The 19,969-nt window shown below is 36.6% G+C and overlaps 3 protein-coding genes and 1 long non-coding RNA gene across 4 annotated transcripts; 3 read left to right on the top strand and 1 right to left on the bottom strand.

The window, feature by feature from the left end:
* The first annotated feature begins 1,078 nt into the window (after positions 1 to 1,078).
* LOC145230763 (uncharacterized) lies at positions 1,079 to 2,084 on the top strand. The gene is made up of 3 exons (XR_013860758.1): positions 1,079 to 1,176; positions 1,477 to 1,605; positions 1,748 to 2,084. It is a non-coding gene; the product is annotated as an uncharacterized LOC145230763 (long non-coding RNA).
* Positions 2,085 to 4,569: 2,485 nt separating this feature from the next.
* On the top strand, positions 4,570 to 5,739 carry LOC145229557 (uncharacterized). The gene is made up of 4 exons (XM_080094911.1): positions 4,570 to 4,651; positions 4,914 to 5,024; positions 5,209 to 5,337; positions 5,512 to 5,739. The coding sequence occupies exons 1-4, from the start codon at positions 4,570 to 4,572 to the stop codon at positions 5,640 to 5,642; spliced, it is 453 nt and encodes a 150-aa protein (XP_079951037.1). The 3' UTR covers positions 5,643 to 5,739.
* Positions 5,740 to 12,385: 6,646 nt separating this feature from the next.
* Positions 12,386 to 14,129, top strand: LOC145229556 (uncharacterized). The gene is made up of 4 exons (XM_080094910.1): positions 12,386 to 12,499; positions 13,021 to 13,155; positions 13,327 to 13,470; positions 13,694 to 14,129. The coding sequence occupies exons 1-4, from the start codon at positions 12,433 to 12,435 to the stop codon at positions 13,831 to 13,833; spliced, it is 486 nt and encodes a 161-aa protein (XP_079951036.1). The 5' UTR covers positions 12,386 to 12,432; the 3' UTR covers positions 13,834 to 14,129.
* A 3,968-nt stretch (positions 14,130 to 18,097) lies between these two features.
* LOC145229902 (uncharacterized) lies at positions 18,098 to 19,938 on the bottom strand. Its single transcript, XM_080095245.1, has 3 exons — positions 19,757 to 19,938; positions 19,378 to 19,558; positions 18,098 to 19,285 (listed from the first exon to the last, which is right to left on the bottom strand). Exons 1-3 carry the CDS (start codon positions 19,904 to 19,906, stop codon positions 19,113 to 19,115), a joined length of 504 nt encoding a protein of 167 aa, XP_079951371.1. The 5' UTR covers positions 19,907 to 19,938; the 3' UTR covers positions 18,098 to 19,112.
* Positions 19,939 to 19,969: the final 31 nt, after the last annotated feature.

Here is a 19,969-nt window from a genome sequence, read left to right as displayed (position 1 = left end):
CAGTGGGTGTGTATAGGCTATAACCGGCCTTAAATGGTAATGGAAGTTTCAGTTCCTCTTTCTGGGGATAATGATGTTCACCTACCTGCTAGCAAAGTTGGCTGTTTAAAATGGGTGTAGTTTCGGTTCCTTCTAGAGCAGGTGTGTTAAGGGTGATCACGCGAAAGACAATATATGGCAAATGGGTTGCGCAACATACAGGTTTGTACGTATGTAACTTTATTATGGCTGTTAACGTAAATAGGCATCTCATTATTGTAGTCCCGTCACAACCACCGTTAATGATTGTTGAGTGGTCGACATCATATTATTGTACGCTTAACCCAACAAATAATGTAGTTTTGCGATATATATCTAATTTTGTCGATGTCGTAACTGTGGCGAAATCATCACAAAAAGAGCTTGGGTAAGACGACATGGGGATGAACCTAAAACATTTTCCCGGGAGTTTTTAGGGACTTTACCGTGGAAAATACTACCTCGAAGTTCATACTCTTTTCTGGCCATCAAATAGTTCCCAATTCGGGTTCTAATGTGCGTTCAGTCGCGTTAGCCTTAACGGCTGTCAGATAGCTCCTAATTCTGTCTTTGTTGCTAAGCTTGTATGATTGTGTGTGACGATCGAAATATCAGATCGTAACAAAACCTATACAAGATGGTTGGTCTTACATTAACTTCTTTATGTTTATTTTACAAGCTATTTTTCAGCTTTATACAAATTTTTGTATTTAAGTCAGAAGCCGATTAATCATGCCAGGTCTCCCTCACAAAACACTTTATCAGGAAAAACAAAGACAGGACAGTTTATTTCAAGGTAAAGTTAGTAGTAGCTTGATTCTGTGACAGCAAATCTTTTACCACAGACAAAGCGAAATAATGACAAATCGACCTATGTTCCGCATTTTTGTTTGTATAATTGCCAGGTTATAAAAGTTTTTCCACGGTAATTGTAAAAACAAAATTCGTTTAATTTACTAATTTGAAACGACAAATTAGCACCATTAAAATGTGAATTCAAGCTGCATGTTATGTTCATATGTTTCAATGATTAGTGTAAATGTTTCCAATTTACAGATAAAGCAAACAACGCTGTTCAGAAAAATGAATTCAAAAACATTCCAATTACTGATGCAACCATAAGCGCATGTGCAGGAAGCGTAAACGATTACACCAAAGGTAAGAATGATATGTTTGTTTGTGTGTCTTTACCGTTTGGTCAAGATGTAATATAAGTTAACAAATTCACATGCAATTGTAAAAGTTTTTTAAAAGTGTTAAGAATTGGATTTGCAATCAGGTTGATAAACAATAAGTAAGTTATTAACCCGTTGTGAATGAGCAAAATGAACGCCTTTGCAAGCTTTTTATGGCGACATTGCCTTCATTGTAAAGTTAATTATTGCACAAAACGAGGTTTAATAACCCGTTGCATTAATAAAATAACTTGCGGACTATGTCAAAATATTTACTTTTTAGGACAAGGGTTATCACAATCCAGGGCTGCAACTGACGAGAACAAAACAACAATAAACCGCTTTGAAAACACAACATTAGAAAACGTGACATTTGACGGGAACGGAGGAGATGTAAACAAATACAAAGCTGGTAAGTTTTGCAACATCACGATACAATAAAGTCAGTAATCTACCATTTTCGATTCCAACGAAAAGAGAGCGTTGTTTTCTCAATTGTTTTGTTTGTTTTTTTCCAGTAGCATCCAAGTTGGTTTAATTAACATTGTTTATAGGAGCTGTTCCGAGTGAAGTTGGTGGCGTTGTAAGGACAGGACATGTGGTTAATACTTTTACTGGAGGAAAGATAAAAGGAGGGGAGTTTAATCTGTGCGCGGGCAATGTTAACCGTTACAAATGAACTGCATATTAACAAAACGTGTTTACTATAAAGCCTTTTACTGTCATTCTGAATATTAAAAGTTGCGTGTACGTTTACCCTTTTTTGTTGTAAATAAGTGTACAATGTTTAAAACTGTCGGTTCATTTGTGTGGTAGATGCAATGGAAAAGTGCAAATTTTAAATTGGTCAATTTTATTTGATTTCAGATAATTTACATAAATTCGTTTTACATGAACTACTGTAGTGTAATTGTAGAAAATCGTTCAGAAAGTGTGAAGGTGTAAAACACCCTTGGTAAACAATTAGTATAATCGTCGTAACCTACTATGCCGAATTGTGGAATCCCATATTTCCCAAACATGGCTCTAAACGGCAAAGTTTAAACAAATACGGGGATTTTTAAACAGTAATCATAAGCACTAATTCGTCTGCATAATCATAAATTGACAAAGTTACATGCACAATTAAGGTATGAGTTCGTTACAACATAATAAACAACAACAGTAAAGTTGATTCGTTGCTTAGTTCGTTTTCCGACAAGCAAAAGATCAACAGTTGAGATCAGCTGGTAATGACAAGTTCCTCGTATTCAAATATACGGGTTGGAAAAGTTTGCTGGGTATTTCACCATCTGTGTGTTGCGCGTATCAGACACAAAGACATCAAGTTCCGCTTTGCCATTGTTCCTGGCAGCCAGTAGTCGCTACGAATGAATTAACACCATACAAAACCCTTCACGTGTCATAAAGATGGGGGTTTTATTTAAAATGTGGGAAGAGTACCCCAAATTTAGATTTTGGAAAGTACAAAATATCTGTGGGTTTTTCGTAACTCAATTCCTTCGGGACTTTTCAATGCGACAAAATATTTTGCATCTTAGATCTTTTTGCAACCAAATTGCAATAAAAATTTTCCCGTAATGATCAAAAATATGTTTCAGATGTTAGGTGATGGACATAGATTTTAAAATCCATCTCATATTAGTTAATTATTCGATTTTAACTGAAAAAAATGTTTTCGCAACCAATGTTGTTTGGTTTCACTCCATTGAAGGGTGGAATAATTGACAAAGCAACAGTGCTTCCTAATTAAAATCAGTCAACAAAATTGTTTAACGATATATATTTCACCCAAAAAAGGCATCTTGAGTCGTTCTTATTCAAATAGATTCTATCTGATTAGAAAACACTGTTGCTTTGTCAATTATTCTTACAGATAATTTTATATATAATCAGCGATCGTCGACAATAAAGATGCCTACTACTTGCATGCGGGAAAGATCCTGTACCAAACACTAAATGTCATTGAAGGGTGGTTGACATATTGAACTTGTTCCGCTTTGATAACAATCGCAAACAAAGTGTATACAATGTATACAACCAATGACTATTTTTTGTGACTTTGTTAAGGCAGAGTTTTTGCCACAGTTAGTGCATTTTAAGCAAAAGATGTAACGTATACTTGGTCAAGGCAATATTTTGGTTCATCATACAATTGTACCAGTTGAAGTTGGGCACCTAATTTAAGGAAAGACAAGATGACATAAAGAAAGCGAGAAGTTACTGCGTAACTGCGAAGCCCAAGAGCCAAATAGTACGTTGGCAGCAACAAATTCACCAAGTGAATCTCAAAAATTATATTATGTACAACTATTATTTTAGGCAACTACTCAACAAACACAAAATCAACCAATTTTGTTTTAATTAACAAGCACCAAACCATGGAAATTGCTGTTTTTGAACCACCGTCTCTTTTTGAACCACCGTCGGAGTTGCGTAATGAAAAAGTTGCGCAATGAAATTTGAAACCGTCAATGGTGGCGTAACTGAATTAACAAAGTCACGAGTGGTGTGAGGTGTAAAACAATTGAATCAGGAACTTGTTTCAGTAGATTTTCATAATTTGACACCGTAAAAAACAAAATTGGCGTCACTGGGGAAATCCATGTGGTGGTGACAAAATGTGGTGCAACTTCGGCTTATCCTTTAAAACTGCTACTAGAAATTGCGATTCCAGTTGCTTATGACAAGAACAGCGTTTGCTGGCATACTGTTTAGTAGAATGATGTGCAGTATTTTGAGTCGGGTCAATGTTTTAGTGCAAATTTACGAAAGCAGCTGTTTTTAGATGGGTTAGATGAAAAGGTTGATTACCACGAAGGTACAAGTATTAGATTCAAACAGTGATTTTCCATTCTCCAGTGCAGGGCAGTTTTAAAGCAAAAACAAACATTTTCCGGTACCCAGGCATTGAACTTAGTCGCATTGTACGGTAATAATTCCGAACTTTTAATCCTCATGGTTAGTGGCATCTTTTTCCTTTTGTTGAGGTCATTTTTATAAAAAAGTAATTCTATCCATAAATTTCCTTGTACTGAATTAGTTTGTCGCACGATCGTTATGGAACCTAACCTAAAGGAACACGTTTGGTTTCATATTGTTTGTTTTAAACTTTCTGTAATGTTTTGTTATGGTTGTTATAGGAAATAGTGGTTTTAGGTCATTAACAGTAAAAAACAAAGCATTTTTGAAACCAAAATGGGGGATAACGTCGAAGACATGGAGGTAGATTCCTCAGCAACCGAAACTTTGAGCCAATCATAAGGTAGGCAACAAATAGTACAATGTTACAAACTACTGCAATTGTTTTGTATTGATTACCGTTTATCTTAAAAATGTCGCAAGCTGTATGAAACAAAATCATCAATCTCGTATCATGCCAGGTCCTAAAGAAACACCTCATCAGCAAAAACAAAAAAAACACAGTCCATTCCAAGATGTGTATCCCAAGGCCCAACGTAAGTTAAGAGTATCTTGGTTTAGTTATAGCAATATTTCTATGCCACAGACGAAGCAATAATGACAAAGCGACCTACTTTCTGCTTTTTTTATATCTTAGCTAGGTTTGAAAAGATTTTGCATAGTAATTGTATAAACGACAATTTAATTAATTTACTAATTTTAAACGACAAAGTACCAGTAAAGTGTGGAAGGCTGCATCTTATATAAATCTGTTTTTGATTATCAGTTAAAAAATTTGCAAATGTTTTCAAATTACAGAACAAGTAAACAAGGAAAAAAAATATGTTCAGGAAAATAAATTCAAAGACATTCCAATTACCGATGCAGCTATAAGCGCAAATGCAGGAAGCGTAAACGACTATACGAAAGGTAAGAATAATTCATACAAAAACATCACTAACAGGAAAATTCTAGACAAGTCTAAATTTTCTCATACACATGCAAAACGGTTAGGTTTGTACTTTCATTAGTTGTTCTGCACGGAAACGAAGTTTAATAACACGTTGCATAAAAAATAACTACTAGAAGGCTGTGTCAAACAATTAGTTTTCAGGACAAGGACCTTCTCAACAAAGGGCTGCAATTGACGGGAACAGACAAACGATAAACTGCCTTGAAAATACAACATTACAAAATGTGACATTTGACGGAAACGCAGGAGATGTAAACAAATACAAAGCTGGTAAGTTTTGCAACATCACAATACAATAAAGTGATTATACACCATTTTCGATTCCAACGAGGGCGCAGTTTGCCTAGTTTTTTTTTCTTGTGTGCTTTCCAGTAGCATATAACTTTGTGGATGTTAAATGTTGTAAAATTTAATAAACACAGTATAATTTAACGTGGTTTATAGGAGCTGCACCAAATAAAGATGGTGGTGTTAAAAAGACCGGAACTGTGGTTACCAGTAATACTTTCATTGGAGGAGAGATAAAAGGAGGACAGTTGAATCTAAACGCGGGCGATGTTAACCGTTACACATAAGCTATACATGTACTACAAAACGTGTTAACTATAAAATTCCTTTCCAATCACTCTGTATTTGTTTAAAGTTGTGTATACGTTTACCTTTTTTTCCAGAAAAAAGTATACAATGTTTAAAGCTCTCAATTCATTTGTGTTGTAGTCTGTGACTATAAGTTACTCAAATAAAACATGACTATATTAATGACTGAATAGCAGGTGTGTTAGTTAGTGGTCATTGTTATAACCAGTTATTCTTAGGTGTTGTCAAACTGAAATACTTTTCGACTCATTTATTACTATTTTGTTCAATATATTGTTGCTGTGTTTTACCGTATTTGCAACCGCTTCGTTTCCAGTCTGTGTCACGTGTGTTTTTGTGTCACATTATTACTGCACGTTATTGAGTTTGGCCCGTTGCCATGCAAGTAAACAAAATTCCCCAATGATACCGTCTGCTGTTACACTCGTATACATTAATGCGTAACGAAAATTACGTCACAATGGAGTTGCTAATTAAGATTTGTATTACTTGTTTTTCTACACAAAACAATGGCTGGAAATCTAGAAATGTGGCTTTCCTATATATATTGCCAACTTATATATGTTCAATAAAGGCTAAAATTTGGAGCAGCACCCCCAGAAATTTTAGGCACGAGCCGCCACTGGTTGTAGATGGCAATGGTCAACGAAAAAACGCCGTTGGTAAACAATTAGTACAACCGTGCTAACTTAGATAGACTGAATAATGGAACCCCATGTGCCCTAAACATGGGTCTAAGCGGCAACGTTTAATCAAATTTTAGGATTTTTTCTTCAAAAATGCGTACGTAAGCGGTAATTTGTCCGCATACATTTTGAGCCATAAATAGTACGTTGGCAGTGTCTGAAAAATTCTGTTGAGTACAACTGGCAACTACTGAACAAACAAATAAAAAAAATGCCCAAGTTTTTTAAGAGACAAGCACCCAATCCAGGAACTTGCCCATTCAAAGCAGAGTCTATTTCGTCCACTACCCTAAATAAAGGTTGCGTAATGAAATATAAAACCGCTGTTGGTGATGGAACTGATTCGACAATATAGTCACGAGTGGTGTAATGGTGTCTTTGTCACAAATTGTGTTTGTAACTAAACACCGTAAAATACAAAAAGTGACGTCATATAGTGACAAGTTGTGGTGCAACTTCGGCTTATCCTTTACAACTGCTGCATAGAAATTGCGAGCCCAGTTGCTCAGGGCAAAAACAGCGTTTGTTGGCATACTGTTTAGTAGAATGATTTGTCAGTATTTTCAGTCAGGTCACTGTTTTTAGGAAAAATTTACGAACGCAGTTATTTTAGGATGGGTGAAATAGAAAAGCAAGTCATCAGGATGATACAAAAAACGCTTTTTTCAAGTTCTTCATACAGTTAGTGACCTTCCAATTTGCAGCCTCCGATGGCCGAGAGGCAAAAATTTTTCCGTTATTCCAGTCATTGGACTTTAGTCGCATTGTATGGTAATAATTCCGAACTTTTGATCCTCCGGGTGATTAACGTCTTCTCCCTTTTCTTATAGTTATTTTTCTAAAGACTGATTAAACCAAACAATTTCCTTTTACGGTAAATTGGTTTGCTGTGCGATCATTATGGAAAACTTCCTGAAGATATACTTTCAATTTCACTATGTTTAGGAAATAAAGTTAAATGACTGATAACATTCAACATATGGAGGTAGATTCTTCTTCAAATGAAATGTCGGGCCATTCACAAGGTAGGTAACAAATACTGTAAAGCTTAAAACGAGGGAAAATGCATTATTTGTTTAGTATCTCTTTACTTTTTATGTTAAAAAAGTTTACACTCGCGAAAAATAACATCATCAACTTACGTTCTACTTGTACATGTACAACAATACGAATATTTAGCATGTTGCACGAAAAAACAGGAACGATAGGTTTAATAATGTACCCAGTTGATTTTTCTGGGAATTAGAAGCGTATGTTTCTTGGGCTTCTTTTTAAACTTCCACAAAAATGTTAAGTCAGTGGTCGAAGATAGTTCATCGAAAATTTGTACAGTCGAATTTCGTCAGACCTTTGGGCTTGTAGCTTATGATGTGTTCAACGTACCCACAGTTTTAGACGGCACTCGTTTAAGACGTTACTTGACCATTACGAGTGTTTGTGTTTTTGTAGTTTTGGATGATGCTGACGTTAGCCTATCTGCCGTAGATGAAAGAAAGGGTTCGACCACAACATCGAAAATGAGGAACTTGCAGGCGCCACCTTAAATGCCGTTGGTGAAAACATGAACGATATCACCAGTGGTAAGTTGATCTAGTTTTAGTTTTTCAGAATGAAAGTTATATTAAATTATAAGTTATATCAGATGCTTTGAAACACTTTGCCGTCCATCCCTAAAATCATAAACTAATAAATGCGTTTGTATTGCTGAATACTTGTAGTTTTTTAAAGGCCGGTCCGCAAAATAATCAGTTTTAAAAACGGTCCAAAGTGCAAAAATGGTTGCCGATCCTTTTGTAGCACAATTAAAATATTAAGTGTCCATGTTTTTTAGTTGTAAATCAGCAGCAACAACAGCAACTCAAACAAAATGGCAAAGCGGGAAAACTGGGTTTTCGTGCAGACAATTTGACTGCTACAGATTCTGAAATAACCGAGTGTGGCGGAGATTTTAACAGATTCGAAGATGGTAGGTAACCGTGAAATTCAATCCATCAAATACTTTGGTTGCACAATACCGTTACATTTGTCCGTTTTGCTTTCTTTGGGCAGAATTGAACTTGGAAGTTCAATTCAGTTAAAGAAAACGTTTTTGAGTCGCGTCCATCTGGTTCTGGCAACGAAAACAAAACAGCCAGCACTTTGTTTTCGAATGGGAAATTAAAAAATACGACGATATAACCTCGTCGGGAAAAAAGTCAACAAACCGAAACAGATTAACCTAACATAATAAGTTTCCAGAAGTTTGTGCTTAAAATTAGCCTATACGCTTTTTATGCCAGAATAGTAAGCTTTTTTTTACTTTGTTTAATGTTAAATTGTTGAAAAATCTGTATTTGAACTACACTGTATGAGTGTATGTGATTGTTCTACAATCTTGCTGTAATAACAAACTACATTTTATCTGGGAGAACGTTTTGTTTTGATTGGACAAACTAGCCGTTAATTCAAACTGCCTGATCAAACAAATGATGTGTTTACTTAATCAGTTGGTTTCTCGAGCTAAGAAATGTAAATATTAGCAAGGGATTTGTAAATATTGTCAGCAAAATTGTTTGGTTTCTTGACGTGATGCTACAAGAAACAACAACTTAAATACAACGGTTTGAAACAAATTTGTGCGTTTTTTTTCCAAACTTGAGTGAACAAAAGCGATGTAAAATTCCTTGCATTATTTTCAAAATATTTCATTGATTTAAAGCGGTCTACAATCAAATCAGCCTCCACCATTTACAGAACTCCAAATCTACAGTTCTGTATGTAGATAATCATATTTCTATGTGTATATATGTATATAAACGTCAAAGGCTAATATTGGCAGGTGATAATCCAAATGCCTAAGCTGGTCATTTTTTCTTGACTGTAGGTTGGGATTTGATTCGTTTGGTCGCAAAACCTTCTGCAATGACATTTATCTTTTCGGACACGTTTTAAGTCAGGCAAAATGGATTTTCAATTGGCTACATGTAATGACATGTAAGCCAGATAAACTATGCAATATGATACAACGAGTTTAAGCCACGACCCGTTTTTAGCCGGATTGTTTTAAGCCACTGCATGGCTTAATGCAACTAGCCATTTTGGTTTCATTAGCTGGTCCCAAGTCACTATGTTCTTATCGAGTTTCGCCCCAAACCAGGGCTGATCAGTTGGGTCAGTTGAGTTATGATATAGAATCTGACTTAAACTGAGTAAGACAGATAGCTAATCACGTACAACTTGATGATACGGCGTGCCGCTAGTTATACGCGCACCACAGGTTGAGTACCACTGGTTTGAAAGATATGCCACAGTGGTGAGTCAACTGCTATGTTGATTTGCACTGGGCCGACTTCTTCGCGTCGCAACATCGCAACATGTTACTACTGAGTCACCCGAAAGATCCCATCAATACCTTTGAACAACGATGTGTTGTATATTTTATTCCTTGCGCCGAGTATCCTCTGGTATATATCGGGGAAACTGGAAAGTCACTCAACACCCGCCGAAAAGAACATCCACGGGATGTTGTCAACAGGGACGCGAAGAAGTCGTCCCTTTCCAATCACGCGGTGTCACAAGGCCACCGTATTAATTTCAATGCGGCGTCTGTTGTGGTCTGAGAGCCTGACCACAGGAAAAGACTATTTCTTAAAGCATGGAATATTCACCAACGGGGCAACACAATGAACATCAAAACAGACGTGATGCTTTCAGCGTGCTACAGGTACCTGCTCAAACATTAGAGGCCCAATCATCCGTTATCGCGCGGTGTTTTCGTTGCGTTGTAACGTGCTTGCGTTTAATTCTTTTTTTCCTTTGTTTATCTTGCACTGTACTACGCGCATTTAGTGTCATTTACGCTGATGAAGGCGGCATGATAGGACGTCAAAACGTAGCAATAAAATACATTTGCCAGAAGAGCTCTATTACCTTGATATTATGCTTGGCAGCAATAGGTTATCTAAAAAGAAACAACGTGGAGCACACTTAAATATCGAAAAAAACACACGATACAATACATCAAGATTATAAAAGGGTATTTATACATAAAAACACATTGTATACGTGTAACAGGCTGCTTTCTTTTTTTTGTGCCTAATTTTTAAGCACATTCTGTTTGGTCTTTGTGCTCTGTTTTTCTTCCTAACAGTTGTTTGGTTTCACTCTATTGAAGGGTGGTTGACATTTTGAACTTGTTCCGCTTCGATAATCGCAAACAAAGTGTATACAATATATCCAGCCAATGACCTTTTTGTACTGTGACTTTGTTAAGGCAGAGTTTTCACAGTTTATGCCAAACAGTTAATGCATTTAAAGCAAAAGATGTAAATATGCTTGGTCAAGGCAATATTTTGGTTCATCATACAATTTTACCAGTTGAAGTTAGGCAGCTGATTTAAGAAAGACAAGATAACATAAAGAAAGCGAAAAGTTACTGCAAAGCCCAAGAGCCAAAGTAGTACGTTGTCAGCAACAAATACACCAAGTAAATCTCAAAAATTACGTTATGTGTAACTATTATTTCGGGCAACTACTCAACAAACACAAATCGTCAAAAAATCAACCATTTTTGTTTTAATTAACAAGCACTAAAACATGGAAATTGCTGTTTTAAACCACCGTCTCAATTTTGAATCACCGTCGGAAACCGTCAATGGTGGTGTAACTGAATTAACGATATAGTCACGAGTGGCGTAAGGTGTAAAACAATTGAATCAGGAACTTATTTGTTTCAGTATATTGTTATAATTTGACACCCTAAAAAAATATAAAATATAAAAGGGGTGTCACTTGGGAAATCCATGTAGTGGTGACAAGCTGTGGTGCAACTCCTGCTATTACATCAAAACTCCTGTTTAAGAAAATGCGCTTACTCAGGGCAAGAAGAGCGTTTGTGGGCATACTGTTTAGTAGAATGATTTGTCAGCCTTCTCTTAGTCAAGTCAATTTTTTTAGTACAAACTTTCGAACGCAGTTTTTTTTAAAAAAAACATCAGTAAGGTACAAAAAATGCTTTTTGAGTTTTTGGTACTGTCAGTAACCTTTTATTCTCCAGTGCCTGGCGGCTGCGAGACTATAGCAAATCTTTTCCGTTAATTTAGTCATCAGATGCATTGGTAATAATTTCGAACTTTTGAACCTCACTGTTTGTGGCACCTTCCTTTTCTTGCATTCATTATCTTTTTCAGTACGTTGGAAGCAACAAATTCACCCAAAAAATCTGAAAATCTCTCTTGTATACAACTGTAGTTTTTTGTAAAAACTACTACACAAACGCAAATCGTCAACATTACCCAATTTTATTTAATAAACAAGTAACAAAACCAGGAAGTTGCTATTTGGAACCACCGTATTTTCGTTCACTGCCCCCAAATAAACGTTACGTAATGAAATTTGAAACCGCTAGTGGCGATGTAACTGAATCGAGAATCTGATCACGAGTGGAGTAATATTGTCTTTGTTGATTTTTGTAATTTGACATCGTACAATACAAAAGTGATGTCAAGTCGTGAAATTCATGTGGTGGTGACAAGGTGTGGTGCAACTTTGGCTAGTTCTTTAACAATGTTGCTAGAAATTACGACTCCAGTTGCTTCGGACAAAAACAACGTTTGTTGGCATACTGTTTAGTAGAATGATTTTGTCAGTTTTTTAGTCGGTTCAACGTTTTTGGTACAAATTTACGAAAGCAGCTGCTTTTAGATGGGCTAAATGAAAAGGTTCATCACCAGCAAGCAACAATTAAAAGTATTGAATTTAGACTGTGGCCTTCTATTCATCAGTGCTTAAAACAAAGAAAAAACCTTTTCTGCTGTTCAAGTTATTGCAGTCGCATTGTATGGTAATAATTCTGAACTTTTGACCCTCGCGGTTAGTGGCTTCTTTCTCCTTTTCTTGTGGTCATTTCCTTAGAAAGTGATTTTAGCAATGAATTTCCCTGTACTGAATTAGTGTGTTGTTCGATCGTTATGACTATCCTAAAGGAACACGTTTGGTTTGGTTTGTTTTAAACATTTTAAAATGTTTTGCTATGGTTGTTATAGAAAATAGTGAAATTAGCTTACTAACAGTAAAAAACAAATAAGGCAATTTTAAAACCAAAATGGGTGATAACATTCAAGATATGGAGGTAGATTCCTCTACAACCGAAACTTCGAGCCAATCACAAGGTAAGTAACACATACTGTATTGCTACAAACTCCTACAATTTTTAGTAGCGCTTTACCTTTTATGTTAAAAAAGTTGAATCCGGTGAGAAACGAAATTAGTTTAAATTTACGTTCCACTCTGCACTTGAATATGTTCATTATTTCCATCCGGGTAATTGCTTTAAAATTGATTTTTACCGGGACTAAGTTACGGGAGTTACTTTCGTGCAAGTCATATCTGTCATGTGCAACAATACAAGTATCAGGTATGCTACACACAAGAAGTAACAGCAGGTTGGGTAGAATTTGCTGATGGTGACCAGTGGCGTGTCCAGTGGGAATTTTTTTAGTGTTTCTTCGCCCTCTTGATAGTAAAGCTTCGCAAAAATGGTTAAGTAGAGGATGGACAATGTTCATCGGATGTTCGTATAACCGAATTAACTAAACACGTGGGATGCTTGCAGCATTTGATGTGTCCAACCTTTTAGTTTTAAACGGATTTTTTTTAATGTTACTTAACCATTATGAGCTATTGTGCTTAGTTTCAGGTGCTGCTGGTGTTAAAAGCCCATCTGCTGGGGATGAAAGAAAGGGGTTTGATCATAACTTCGAAAACGAGAAACTTACAGCTGTTACTTTACATGTCGTTGGTGGTAGCAAGAACACTATCAGCAGTGGCAAGTTTAAATTGTTATGTTTTTTCGATTATAAAGTGGTAACATTTAGGATACATATTTTTTTTCATTTCCAAAAAACGACATGTTTTTTCAAATAAGTCCAGGTGTGTACGATTTCACATTCTGAAACATAAAATTACACAAACAATATTAAGTGCTCATGTGTTTCAGACGAGAATCATGAGCAACAGCAACATCAACGACAGTTAAAGCAACATGATGAAGCAGAAAAATTGGGATTTCGCATGGACAAGTCGACTGTAAAAAATTCAGAACTCACCATGTGTGGCGGAGATATAAACAGCTATGAGGACGGTAGATAACTGTGAAATTCAATTTATCAAATACTTTGGTTGTGCAAAATCTGTTAATTACAGTTGCCCGTTTAGTTTTTGTTGAACAGAATTTAGTACGTCCTATTCAGTTAAAAAAATTTATAAACATGGGCTATAAAATCTATGATTTCCAACAGCGAATCCACATTACACTTTTAATCAAGTGTTCGGCCACTAGCAATTACCATGTTTTTGTTTTGAAGGAGTTCAAGTGCGTCAAACTAATCCTGGCAGCAGAGTGAGAAACCTTAACACTTTGTTTTCGAATGGGGAAATCGAAAACACAACGATAAACCTCGTCGGAAAAGATGTCAACGAACCAAAACAACTTGACCTTAAATAATACGTTTCAGTGGTTTTGTGCATGAAGTTGTGAGCTTGTAAATCTGAGGTTGAAGAATTGTTTGATATCAATATGTTCACAATAATGTCTGTATTAGACATCTACTCACTGTATAATATCTTGCTGTAATAACGTAGCCTACCACTTTGTTCTATGGCAAAAGCATTTGCTTTAAAAAGTTGCTCAAACTGTACATCTTGTCTTTAATCCAAATTGCCTGGCCATACGATGTATGTGTTGTTTGCCTAACTAATTGGTTTCTCGTACAAATGATTGTAAATATCGACTCAGAGCATGATAACAACATCAACAATTTGAATACAACTTTGGGATGTTTACCAATTTGGTTGTTTTTGCGACGGGAACAAAACATTGTTTAATTGCAAACAACAAAAGAAAAAAAATGTTTTTTTTAACCTGGAGTGCAGAAAGTTAAAGTTAATCAATGCCTTCTATTATTTTCAAAATAATAGATTGGTTTGTATTAAAAAAGTGGTCTTCAGTCACGTACCTCTTTTAGGGGTCTCCCAAGTTACTGCGAAGTCTAGAGCCATAAACAGTATGTTGGTAGCAACAAATTTACCAAGAGATTCTGAAAAATCCGGTTGTGTACAATATATAGGCACAAGTGGTGTAATTGTGTCTTAAACACCGTAATTAAACACCGTAAAATACAAAAAGTGACGTCATGCCGTGAAATCCATGTAGTAACAAGTTGTGGTGCAACTTCGGCTTATCCTTTAAAACAGCTACTATAGAAAGCGTGACTCCAGTTGCTCAGGCCAAGAGAAGAGTTTGTTGGCATATTGTTTAGTAGAATAATTTGTCCGTTTTTTCAGTCAGGACACTGTGTTTAGTATAAAATTTCCAACGCAGTTATTTTAAGATGGGTGAAATAGAAAAGAAAGTCATCAGGATGATACAAACATGCTTTTTAACGTTCTTGACACAGACAGTGACCTTCCAATTTGCAGCGTCCGACGGCTGTGAGGAAAGGGTTAACGTTTTCCGGTATTCCAATCATTGAACTTAGACGCATTGTATGGTAATAATTCCAAACGTTTGATCCTCCGGATTTTTCTAAAGTCTGATTTAACCAAATAATTTCCTTTTACTGCAAATAAGCTTGCTGTGCGATCATTATATGTTCATAAAGATATATTTTCAATTTCACAGTGTTTAGGAAATAGTGGTTTTAGCTCACTACAGTAAAAATACAAATAAAGTTTTTTTGAAACCGAAATGGGTGATAACATTCAAGATATGGAGGTAGATTCTTCTTCAAACGAAATGTCGGTCCAATCACAAGGTAGGTAACAAATACTGTAATGCCTAAAACGAGGTAAATTGCGTTAATTGTTTAGTATCTCTTTACTTTTTATGTTCAAAAGTTTCCTGTAACCTGTATTAAAAACAAAGTATGTTAAACTACAATAAAAAAAGTACTCGAACCCGAAAAAGTGTATTTTTAAATCCTGAACGAAACTGGAACCCTCCAAAACAATAAAATTAGTGAACCCGAACCAAACCTGAACGCATATGACAGGCAGTTGGACGTCCTGAATTAAACAATTTTAAACAAATGTAAGTTAAGTAAATAACTATCAAACGAGTCAGAATCACGCACCTGCAATTAGAAGAAAAAGAAACAACGTGGAGCGAAATAAATATAAAATAAATATGTAGGTTCACCAGAAACACCCACTAAAAGCCATCTTCTTTATTAATGCTCACAATTAACTGTGCGTTGCAATCAACTTTATTCCCTAATTTAATCGACTATTTCACACACTATTTGTCTATGTTAAGTTTTTTACGATTACGGATTCTTGTTTATTCTATTCGACCTGTTTAATGCCGAAATTAGTACCGAATTCCAACACGGGTTGCCATTTTGATTTTTCACGAGGGCCAGGACTTACATGACTTGCAGGGTTAACTTAAAGGGCCGGGGCCACGAGGCCTAAAAGTTACTTTTAGGGGGCCACGGTTTGCTAAAGGTTGAGAACCACTGATCTAGATCATAAAAGGACATTTATACATAAAAAAGCATTGTACACGTGTAACAGGCTGCTTTCATCCGTTGTGCCTCATATTTAAGCACATTCTGTTTTGCCTTGTGCTCTTCTTTTCTTCCTAACAGTTATTTTCTCTTCCGAGCGTGGCTTTGACGTATAACTAATTGTTTCGTCCACGAAGTTTTTTCTTCCTCGCCTGGCGTGTTTTCGGCGCCGTTTCTTACAGCAGAGGCAGTAATCAGGTTATTTACCTGAAACAGGAATTGTGAAACTGCTTTAAAAGTTATAAAAGTGGCAATATAAGTTTGGAATGTGGGCGTTTGGAATTTAAACTGCAGGATACTGCACCTGGGTTGTTAAATTGAAAGCTTGCATAGAAACAAGAGTTCTAAGTTAGGGCGGGCTTAATTTGTCAATTAGAATTCAGCAGTTAAAGGATTAAGTTTCAACACAACAGGTCTGATACTTTACAGCCGGCATTACTTTTGCCACATTTTCACAAACTTTCGGGTCTGATTCGGGCATGCTTTTTAAAAAAAATACGGGTTCGGTTCGGGTTTCAGGTTTCTACTTTTGGATTCGGGGTCCAGTTTTACGCCTGCTTACAATTCTGTAACAATAGACTACAACTTACTTTATCTCACTGTTGTTGTGGCAATTCGAAAATACATTGTGATGAAACTCAATTGTGTTTAAAAAATTTCTTACAAAGGTGTATTTGACGTCAAGGATTTTTATGTCTTCTTACCATAAACCAGGTCATTGCATTAGCATTATACGGCTATAGTAACTAATCAACTAAAAAGCCTTTGGGTAAATTCGTTATAGCCTCTGGCTATGTGACTTCGACAGTGGTTTAATGGATTTTTATGCGCACGAAGGGCCTCGTAGCGTTCAGCAAACACATGTATGTGTGGGAGCAGAATTGTTTATATAATTACATATCTACCACTATCCTTAATATATTCTTTTTGTCTTCAAACATTTACCTCCAATCCATTTTTTCAACTAAACCTTTATATTTTATGTCCGTAAACCGTTGTAAAATAACCCTAGTGGCATGAAACGGTTTACGATAAAATAAGTAAATGGAAATGGATTTTGTGCACAAACCAAACTTCTCTAAAATTATGGAAAATGTACATTTATGTGTCGAACTTAAAAACATGACAAACATGAGTCTGATTAAAGCTTGATACATTCATTAAGTGTTTGACTTCGTGTGGTGTGAATGCTAGCAAAAATGTCACCAGTAGAGACAGTTGCATTGCTGAACTTTGCTACAAAAATTAGGCATTGTTTTTTAGACGCTACTCACGCGTGAAACAGTAATACGGTTTTCTCATAATGCTATTCTGGCTCTGCTAAATACACTCCAATTTCTTACCAATACGAACATTTTTTATTTGCATCACAGGAATGAATAGACCTTTTAAAGATATCATGGATTCAAATTGTTTACATCAAATTTGTGAAAACACAACACGATATTTTGTCGACTCCGGTCCCGGTTGAATTATTCTACATTAGTCAAAGATCAGACACGTAAGTGCTAATGTATAGTTATTTATCTTTAAACATTGTGCACATGGCATACAAAATTTTTAGTTTTTAACACAATAAAAAAAGGCATTTGGTATTACAGCATAAAAATGCACAAAACAAATTATAAACTTATTGCATGATTTTAAAAACATTTGTATTGTCCAATTATATGTGTCGCAGTTATTCCACGACAGAAAAACTTCGCTACATTTAGCATGGTACATTCGCTTTCTTTGCCTGGAAGTTATTGTGCACGGGTTGTATGTATAGATTTGCTGCATACAGCAATAACCTACTTATAAAGGCTTGCTTAAATTTTGTGAATTCAATTATCTACGTCAGGGGTGGGCAACCTGCGGCCCGCGGGTCAAATGCGGCCCTTGATTAAAGGTTCCCAGTCAGAAATTTATGTCCGGGCCAAGTACAATTATGTTTGGTAACGCTAGGCAGCCACACATGGGCGGCAGCCGGGTGCCTTGCTTAAGTTGGCATATATGTGTGGCGTATGTTCAACAATGAAACACTTCGAGCTTGGCGCCGAACGTTCCAGTTATGTTTGGTCCATACACGATGCCGTACGATCGGCCTAAGATAATAACCAGGTATGACGGCCCGGTTTTTAGCCATACTAGGTCCTAGTTTAAATATCATCTAATAATCATCTAATATCCTTGGCACTGCCAGATTTTGCCGTCTTTCAATATGACACTTCCAATAATATTTCCTGACAATGTATTAAAAAGAAGTACAAAACGAAATATAAAGGACGCCTGGTTTTGATCGGTGGCCTGGGCAAGCATAAAACACACAGTTTGGAGGGCCGATGCAAAGCATAAGACACACAGGTTGGAGGGCCGGCGCAAATTATAAGACACACAGTTTGAAGGGCCGATGCAAAGCATAAGACACACAGGTTGGAGGGCCGATGCAAAGCATAAGACACACAGTTTGAAGGGCCGATGCAAAGCATAAGACACACAGTTTGAAGGGCCGATGCAAAGCATAAGACACACAGGTTGGAGGGCCGGCGCAAATTATAAGACACACAGTTTGAAGGGCCGATGCAAAGCATAAGACACACAGGTTGGAGGGCCGGTGCAAATTATAAGACACACAGTTTGAAGGGCCGATGCAAAGCTTAAATAACACAGGTTGGAGGGCCGGTGCAAATTATAAGACACACAGTTTGAAGGGCCGATGCAAAGCATAAGACACACAGTTTGGAGGGCCGGTGCAAATTATAAGACACACAGTTTGAAGGGCCGATGCAAAGCATAAGACACACAGTTTGGAGGGCCGGCGCAAATTATAAGACACACAGTTTGAAGGGCCGATGCAAAGCATAAATAACACAGTTTAGAGGGCCGGCGCAGGGCATAAGACACACAGTTTGGAGAGCCAGTGCAGGGCATTTGACACATAGTTTGGAGGACTGGCGTAAGGCATAAGACACATAGTTAAGATGGTCGATGCAAGGCATAAGGCACATAGTTAAGATGGACGATGCAAAGCATAGGACACACTGTTTGGACAGTCTGGGCAAAGCATAAAACACACAGTTTAGATGGCCTGCACACAGCATATAACACACACTTTGGAGGGCCTGTGCAAAGCATAAGACACAAAGTTTAGATGGCTGGGACAAAGTATAAGACACTCAATTTGAAAGGCTGGGGCAAAAGCATTCTAAGTCACATGGCTGGCATAAAGACCAACCTACGCATCGTCGCAAGAGTCAGTGTCATCACCTGGGTTTTCATTTGGCTGTTGGATTTTTGCTCTTTTCACACGCCCGCCATCACAGTCACCAACCCCTGGAAGGACCCGTTTAACTGCAGTGCCTATTTCCTGGTGACTGGCACCATTGTGTCTGGTGTATGGCAGGACATCTACAAAAGTTAAAAACAAAAATTCAATGAATTGAATTTTAAAATCCGTATCATCATAATGATAATTACAAAAAAGTTTAAAGAAGTCTTACCTATCAAAAAAGCAAACAAAGGATGAGTTTTAAAAGAAATTTTAGTCTGTTTCCTTCCACAACCCCATCCACTCCATGAAAATTTAAGTGCTAGATTTTTCGTCATAAACAACTTGATGAAGTTGCGTAATGTGCCTCGCAGGCCGTCCATATCAATAACTTTTCCAAATCTTTTCTTGTCCTTCAAGTATGTAAACATGCAATTATGATCACACATAAAACATCGAAACAAACAGAAATGTTTGTCATCCATTAGTAGGACTGGCAATTAAATGATAATTCAACTTACAGTTAAAAAAAAAACAGATTTTGTTAACACACCACCTGACAATTAAGAGTATTAAGTATCATTGCCCTTTTAGGTGAAAATGTAGCTTACATTTATTTGAGTGATTAATTCAAGCAGATCTTTTTCATTGTCCGCTGGCTCAGGAAAGAAACTTTCTGTCACGGTCGCACACACTTCTTTTTGTTTCAGTGGTTCAACAATGGTTTCTAGTTTGTCGTCCATCCTTTCCATCTTGGCCATTAGAGCTTCATATTCATTACTATTTAAAGGTCTTTGTTTTGGTGGTAATGGCCGTTGTAACGT

Source organism: Phallusia mammillata, chromosome 5 (genome assembly GCF_965637545.1).
Source record: "Phallusia mammillata chromosome 5, kaPhaMamm4.hap1.1, whole genome shotgun sequence".
Taxonomy (NCBI): domain Eukaryota; kingdom Metazoa; phylum Chordata; class Ascidiacea; order Phlebobranchia; family Ascidiidae; genus Phallusia; species Phallusia mammillata.
The sequence above is the reverse complement of the archived record's forward strand: the minus strand, read 5'-3'. Positions and strand labels throughout refer to the sequence as shown.

Coding starts and splice junctions, on each gene's coding strand:
- LOC145229557 (XM_080094911.1), top strand. CDS start 4,570: ATGCCAGGTCCTAAAGAAACACCTCATCAGCAAAAACAAAAAAAACAC. Junction 4,652..4,913: donor TGTGTATCCCAAGGCCCAAC/GTAAGTTAAGAG, acceptor TTCAAATTACAG/AACAAGTAAACAAGGAAAAA. Junction 5,338..5,511: donor TGTAAACAAATACAAAGCTG/GTAAGTTTTGCA, acceptor CGTGGTTTATAG/GAGCTGCACCAAATAAAGAT.
- LOC145229556 (XM_080094910.1), top strand. CDS start 12,433: ATGGGTGATAACATTCAAGATATGGAGGTAGATTCCTCTACAACCGAA. Junction 13,156..13,326: donor CAAGAACACTATCAGCAGTG/GCAAGTTTAAAT, acceptor CATGTGTTTCAG/ACGAGAATCATGAGCAACAG. Junction 13,471..13,693: donor TATAAACAGCTATGAGGACG/GTAGATAACTGT, acceptor TTTGTTTTGAAG/GAGTTCAAGTGCGTCAAACT.
- LOC145229902 (XM_080095245.1), bottom strand. CDS start 19,906: ATGGCCAAGATGGAAAGGATGGACGACAAACTAGAAACCATTGTTGAA. Junction 19,559..19,756: donor AATTAATCACTCAAATAAAT/GTAAGCTACATT, acceptor ACATACTTGAAG/GACAAGAAAAGATTTGGAAA. Junction 19,286..19,377: donor TTTGTTTGCTTTTTTGATAG/GTAAGACTTCTT, acceptor TAACTTTTGTAG/ATGTCCTGCCATACACCAGA.